The sequence below is a fragment of the Microtus ochrogaster genome, unplaced genomic scaffold (genome assembly GCF_000317375.1).
Source record: "Microtus ochrogaster isolate Prairie Vole_2 unplaced genomic scaffold, MicOch1.0 UNK110, whole genome shotgun sequence".
Taxonomy (NCBI): domain Eukaryota; kingdom Metazoa; phylum Chordata; class Mammalia; order Rodentia; family Cricetidae; genus Microtus; species Microtus ochrogaster.
The window spans coordinates 802,480-809,965 of NW_004949208.1; the positions used below are offsets into that span (position 1 = coordinate 802,480).

General features: G+C 42.4%; 1 protein-coding gene across 1 annotated transcript in view; it reads left to right on the top strand.

Annotated features, from left to right (window-relative positions):
- The first annotated feature begins 3,185 nt into the window (after nucleotides 1–3,185).
- Nucleotides 3,186–7,486, top strand: part of Ipp (intracisternal A particle-promoted polypeptide) — a 40,879-nt gene continuing 36,578 nt past the window's right edge. The window contains exons 1-2 of the mRNA XM_005371498.3: nucleotides 3,186–3,256; nucleotides 6,587–6,928. Coding sequence (XP_005371555.1) covers nucleotides 6,637–6,928 — 292 coding nt within the window. The 5' untranslated portion in view covers nucleotides 3,186–3,256; nucleotides 6,587–6,636. The remainder of the gene's footprint in view (nucleotides 3,257–6,586; nucleotides 6,929–7,486) is intronic.

The following is a 7,486-nucleotide window of genomic DNA, read 5'->3' on the forward strand; positions in this document are numbered from 1 at the left end:
AAAAAAAAAAAAAAAAGATTAAATCTTTTTAAAAAACTAGTATATGAAATGACAATAAGTGTACTAGCTATGTCAACTTGGCATAAGCTAGAGTCATCAGAGAGGAGGGGGCCTCAATTGAGGAAATGTCTCCATGAGATGGGCTGTGGACAAACCTGTAGGGCATTCTCTTATTTAGTGATTCATGGGAGAGAGCCCAGTCCACTGTGGGTGAAGAAACCTTAGGCTGATAGTCCTGGGTTCTATAAAAACCCAGGCTGAGCAGGCTGATTAGGCTGAGCAAGCCATGGGGAGCAAGTAAATAGCAAATAGAACTCCGTGGCCTCTGCATCAGTTCCTGCCTCCAGGTTCCTGCTCCGCATGAGTTCCCGCCCTCACTGACTTTGATGAGCTGTTATATGGAACTGTGAGTGAAATAAATCCTTTCCTTCCCATGGTGTTCCATTGCATCAAAAGTTACCCTAAGACAATACATTTATGAAGACAAATATAGAAGAGAATATGGGGAGAGATGTTATACTTTAAAATGAGAATACCAAGGCTCCAAAGCCACAGAGAAACCCTGTCTCGAAAAACCAAAAAGAAAAAAAAAAAATGAGAATACCATTATGGTCTCACTTGAAAAGGTAAAATCTGAAGAAACAGATGTGAAGGGAACAAAAAAGAATAGCTTATAAAAGAACAATCTAGAGTGCAAAATGCCAAACAGAAGTGTGCCTAAGGTCTGGAGAATACACCAATAAGAAAACAAACTATTTGTTTGTTTGTTTGTTTGTTTGTTTGTTTGTTTGTTATGACTCCTTTGCCTGTATGCATGTATGTGCACCATGTGTGTCCTTGTTGGAGTCCCTGGGGTCACAGATGGTGGTGAGTTACCGTGTGGGTGCTAGAAAGTGAAACTGGATCCTCTGCAAGATAGCTCTATGATTAATATTATTATTTATTACTATTATTATATTTTTAAGGTTTTTGAGATATGCTTTCTCTGGGTAAAGAGCCCTGGCTGTCCTGGAACACACTTTGTAGACGATGTTGGCCTCCAAAGCACAGAGATCACCTAGCTCTGCCTCCTGAGCGCTGGGGTGAAAGGAAAGCACCATCCCAGGATGGGCTGCACGATAGCTCTTACCCTTCGGCTCCCCTCTACAGACTCTTTACATTGGGAGAAATTGACTTTGGCTCTAGAAGAAATGGAAAGTCACCGGCGATCCCTGAGCACAGAAATAACGCAGTCTATCATTAAACAGGCACGGCAGCTTTTATTGAGCTATAACTCACATGCCATAACATTTACTCCCTTATGGCATACGGGCCAATCATTTCTTTTAGTCTGTTTCCACAGTCATGCAAATGTCAACACTACCTAACTCCAAGATATTTTCACTGTACCAAAAGAAATGCCGTACTCTTTACCAGTCGCTTCTTCCCTCAGTCCCTTGTAACTGCTGATTTAGTATGTTTCTGTCTATTTGCCTATTCTAAATATTTCATATTAATGTAATTATACAATGTACTTTTTATGATGGGCTTATCACGTAGTGTACAATCTTCATGCCTATTATTTTTTTAAAAAAATTATAAACTTTATTATAAAAACAAGCTTTCTAAATAGAATAAACATCATACATTAAAATTAGCCAGACCCAAAGTCTAACATCTCAGTGACTTCTATACAGTTAGAGTAGCTATTCTGCAGCTATGGAATTTCATATTGGATTCTACACTTTCTCTATAGAATATATTTTTCTGCTCTCAGCAACCACCAAAAATGAAAAAAAAAATCCAACACAAATTAGAATCAGAAAAAAACCCTAGTTTTATATCCTCTTTCACATGCAGCCTTTCTTGTTCTCCTTTGTTCTCCTTTCTATGTTCTATTTACACTGTACCGTATGTACAGCGGTTTGCATCTGAGGTATATTACTGACTAGATCCTGCATATGAGGGAAAACATGGGCCTTTCCTTTCTGAGATTGTGACTTTGCTTACTATTATATATTTAAGTCTACCCATTTTCCTGAAAATTTTGTAATTTCGAGTTTGCAGGGACAGGTTTCGAGACAGGATTTCTTTGTATATTCCTGGCTGTCTTGGAACTTGCTCTGTAGACCAAGCTGGCTTCGAACTCAAGAGATCTGCCTTCCCCTGCCTCCAGAGGGCTATGATAAAAGGCATGCGCCACCACCGCCCGGCTTCTTTTACTTTTTCTATGTCCTCAACAAGATTTTTGCAACTTTTTGCAGATTTTTTTTGCATTTTTCATAATGAAATGTAAAGCAGAAATTGAAAACCTGTGGGATAAATGTAAACATAGTTTTGTGAACAATTTGTTTTAGCTTATACATCTGTATATACAAACACATGGTATATGTTTGATGTAAAATATTTGTGCTGTAGGTCAGGACTTAAAAACAAGAAGTTTGAGGGTTGGAGAGAAGATGACACAATGTCTAAGAAAGCATCTCTCTCTCTCTCTCTCTCCCTCTCTCTCTCTCTCTCTCTGTTACACCTGTTATTTTTGAGAAAGGGTCTCTCCACATAGTCCTAGTTGTCCTGGAACTCACTATGTAGACTGGACTAGCTTCCAATTCACAGAAATCCTCCTGAGTGCTGGGATTATATGCCTGTGCCACAACTCCAGACAAAGAGTCCACTTCACTTAAATTGTTCCCAGCTTGTAACTCCAGCATCAGGGGATCTGCGACCCTCTTCTGACCTCCATGAGTATTGCATTTACATGCACAAACCTACAGTTAAGACACACATTTAAAATTAAAATCTTAAAAAATAGTTCGGGGCCTGGCAGTGGTGGCGCACGCCTTTAGTCCCAGCATTCGGGTAGATTTCTGTGAGTTCGAGGCCGGCCTGGTCTACAAAACAAGTTCCAGAGGAACCAATAAACGGGTAGAGAATCCTCAACGCTGACATCGGTGACTGGCCCGGGACACATCAAGAACAGAAAATGTACATAAAGCGGCCCAGGGGAGCGCACCCTGAGAACCCAAGGATGGACGGGGGCTTCCAGAAGTCCCGACTGCTGCCAGCGAGAAACTTCCCAGGTCTCCAGCGCCCGCGGCTGTGAGGAGGCGGGCCCAGAAGCGAGCACGCGCAGTAGAAGGTCCCGCCCCGCGCAGAGAGGCTGCGCCTTCCCCGGTCACCGCCGCCGGTCACTGCGAACTGTCCCCGCCCCCTCCGCTGCCACCCGCGACTGCGCGCGCAGAGGCTCTGAGGGCGCCTGCGGGAAGGGACGCGGCGGGTAAGCGGGGCCTGCGTCTGGTGTGTGTTTCTCACGGGTTTGGGAGCGTCCTCGTGTCCGGCTCCCGGACAGGGAAGATGCCAGTGACTGGTGCTTTGGAACTCACTTTTCCTCGGCTTTTCTCCTGCCACCTCCGGAGGCCCTCTGACCGCCCAAGTGATGTCGCCGTCGCCGCAGCGTTCTCTGCTCTCCCCACCCCCACTGGGAAACCCAAAGCCGGCCCGGTCCCTGATTTTCTGCCGGCTTTGTGGCCCGAGTTCCTTACTTGCCTGCGCCGTCGATAGCATCGAGTTGATTTTCTGCCTTTAGTGTCGATCAGCTGAGGGAGAAAGCTAGCTACAGCCTCCAACTCAGTCACCGCAAAGAGTCATCAGTTTTGATGCTCAGCTGGAGTTCTGGTCTCCTTACTGAATCAACTTTCAGATGCTTTTGAGAGGGAAATCGAGGCCACCAAAACATAAGTCCGCTTTGGTTACCCTGATCGTGTCCTGTCCATCGTTGGCTAATAAACGGCTTTTCAAGTTGGACCTGTTGAGACATAGGCCTTAGATCCCTAGGCACTATCTCAGAACTATGCCTTTCCTGTTATGTACAATCATTTCCCTGCCACATTTTGGGATGAGGCACTTCACTGGCAGTGGGGTGGAATCAGCATTTACTCAGGAGGGTGGCCGCAAACATTTCGGCTCTACTGCCAGAGTGATATTTAGTAAACTGTTTCTTGTAACAGGAGCTATTTTGACTTAGTGGCTGTGTTTTGATACCTTCAGTAAGAGAGAAACGTAGGAAACCTGGCATCACACCTCAGGGGTTCAAAATCTTCTACCAGGGGAAAAAAAAACAAAGCACAAACAAGCCTGATAGCCAAACTATGTTTAGTAACATCTACAGGTCGAATTTCTTTTTCTTTTTGGTTTTTCGAAACAGGGTTTTTCTGTAGCTTTGGAGCCTTGAATTCACAGAGCCTTGAATTCACAGAGATCCATACAGGTCAAATTTCTATGTGGAGGGAAATAGACTTGCTTGTAAGATGTTGGCATCTAGTACATGCTGAAGTGAAATTTTAGTGACTCCCTTCAAGCCTCTCAAAGTTTCTAGATAGCCATGAGTATCAGTTTTATTATTATTAAGACAAAGTCTCACTAGTCTTGGCTGGCCTGGAACTAAGATCTGCCGGCCTCTGCACCACACCCAGCCCCAGCCTGTTTTTACTGATAATTTTGACAGAGTTCTATATTCTGAACTAGTTTTTCGTTTGCTTTATTCTGTGTCATTGGTGTTTTGCCTACATGTATGTCTGCGTGAGGGTGTCAGAAGCCCTGGAACTGGAGTTACAGACAGTTGTGAGCTGCCATGTGGTTACTGGGAATTGAACCCAGGTCCTCTGGAAGAGCAGCCAGTGCTTTCAGCCTCTGAGCCATCTCTCCAGCTCCATGAACAATTTTTTTAAATGCTAGCTTACAACAGTTCTGTCAATTTTATTATTAATTTTTCTTCATGCCAAAGTACAAGACCTTGATCACCTTAACAGTTCCTCTGCTATATCTGCCCATCTTATGTTGTAAGAATTCATGATTTATTCAGTAACTTAAATTTATCCCTTTGATTCTTATTGCAGTCTATAATGTTGCTTATCTGCAATTTTTGTTGGTGACATAAAAAATAATAAGAAGCCGGGCAGTGGTGGCGAACGCCTTTAATCCCAGCACTCGGGAGGCAGAGGCAGGCGGATCTCTTGTGAGTTCGAGACCAGCCTGGTCTACAAGAGCTAGTTCCAGGACAGGCTCCAAAACCGCAGAGAAACCCTGTCTTGAAAAACCAAAAATAATAATAATAATAAATAATAATAATAATAGAATTGTATTTTTGTTATCTCCTACTTCACACCTACTTGAAGAACCTAAGAGTTCTGAAATGACTATTGACATGTTTACTTTGTTAAACCTATAAAGATTTAGGTTCAATGCCGGGCGATGGTGGCGCACGCCTTTAATCCCAGCACTCAGGAGGCTGAGGCAGGCGGATCTCTGTGAGTTCGAGACCAGCCTGGTCTACAGAGCGAGTTCCAGGACAGGCTCCAAAACCACAGAGAAACCCTGTCTCGAAAAACCAAAAAAAAAAGATTTAGGTACAAGTTTCTGTACTTGGGTTCCATTCTCTACAACTTGGTCTGATAATTTCTATGCAGTATGATATGGTAGGAACAACCCTAGGCTTAGAATAAATAAACATGAGACTGCCGATATACTGATGCTGGGGAAAGTCTGATAGTTTCCTTTTCTGTGACCTCAGAGATTATCTTTTTCTTTTCATCTCTTAGATATTATAATAATTACAATTGAGGATAAGGTATGGTGGCATAGACCTTTACTCCCAGCACTCAGAAGGCAGAAGCAGATGGATTATTTTGAGTTTGAGGGAAGTCTACATAGTGAGTTCTAGTTTGGCCAAGGCTATATGGTGAGATCCTGTCTTAGAGAAACAAAACCAAAACTACAGTTGCCATAATTTGTGCAGAAACTAACAATTGAGTCACTTATCGCAGCACATGCCTGCAATCCCAGCACTAGGGTGTCAGGGAAGGAGGGTCAATACAAGTTTGCTACCCTTGTCTCACAAAACAAAAACCCAAGCCTTTTGTTTTTTCTTATTTCACAAACATTTGAAATGCTGATATGTGTTGGAGAGTGATCCTATAGCAATAGAAACCAGTTCCTGTCCTGAAGGGACTATCTTTCAAGAAATTGGTGTATTTGTTAATATGTGTAAGCTGGGATTAAGATGTCAGGGCTATCTAACAAGGTTGAGTGTAATATAAGCTATAACATAGGTAGGTTAGGATGATCACCAAGTCTAGAGGACAGAAACAGAAAAATGTTGTCTTGGGTTATAACAAGGATCCCCAAAGGCTTTCTATGTTGAGGGAAGCCTGCAGACTGAAAGATTTTAAGCAGACATTTGGGCTGGTCACGGTTAATTTTTAGAAGTTCATCCTGCCTAGGATGTCTACTTCCTGACTGTCGTGATAAAAGTTTTGCCTTTGCACCATCCGTTCTTGACCCAAGGAGGGGTTTATGACTGTTCTTCATACCTTACTTCTATTTATCTTTTAGTGCCCAATTTAGTGCTTCTTTCTTCTGTGAAGCATCCTTTGGTGTACACATTCCATTACCAAAAAGCATCTTAGAAGTCATACCATACGGTATAGCTCTTATTTGTTTGGTATGTGTTTTACGATCCTAATTAAATGATAGAGAATGTTTCATCTATATGGGAATAGAAAATATATTAACAAAAAGATATATTTGATCTTTGTGTTTTATTTCTCAGGGTAGAAGCAAATAATGGGCAAGAGTCTCTTTAATTAACCTGTGGTCATCATGTCTAAGGACGAGTGTGCCAAGGCTGGCGATAGCTCATTTTCCTCTGATAAACATGCCCAGCTCATCTTGGCCCAAATCAACAAAATGAGAAATGGCCAGCGTTTCTGTGATGTACAGCTGCAGGTCGGGAAGGAAACCTTTCACGTTCACCGGCTGGTTCTGGCTGCGAGCAGTCCATACTTCGCAGCTTTGTTCGCTGGAGGAATGAAAGAGTCCTCAAGAGACGTTGTACAGATTCTAGGAGTTGAAGCTGGAATCTTTCAGTTACTTCTAGACTTCATTTACACAGGTATATCTATGTAGCACTTTTCTCTTGCTGTGATGAAATACCATGACCAAAATAACTTGTAGACGTTTCTTTATTTGTAAATATTGTTTTTGTTTTTGGTGTTCAAGACAGGGTTTCTTTGTATAGCCCTGGCTGCCCTGGAACTCATTTTGTAGACCAGTCTGTCCTCAAACTCACCCAAATCTGCCTGTTGCTACCTCCTGGGTGCTGGGATTAAAGGTGTGCACCACCACCACCCAGCTTAAAGTTTATTAACTTTTATTTTATGTGAATGTTTTGCCTTCCTGTGTGTAAGTGAACCACTTGCATGGAGTTATCTGTGTGAAGATCAGAAGAGGGCATTGGATCTCCTAGAATTGGAATTACAGAAGGTTATGAGCCACTGTGTGTGCTGTGAACTGAAGACGTGTCCTCAGGAAGTGCAGGAGCATTTAACTTTTAAGTCATCTCTCCAGCCTTTAATTACTTTTATAGTTAGAAAAAAATGGAAACAATTACTTTATTTGTTCTAGTTTTGAGAATATACTAGTTCTCTTTAAGAAATTATGTAGAGCCGGG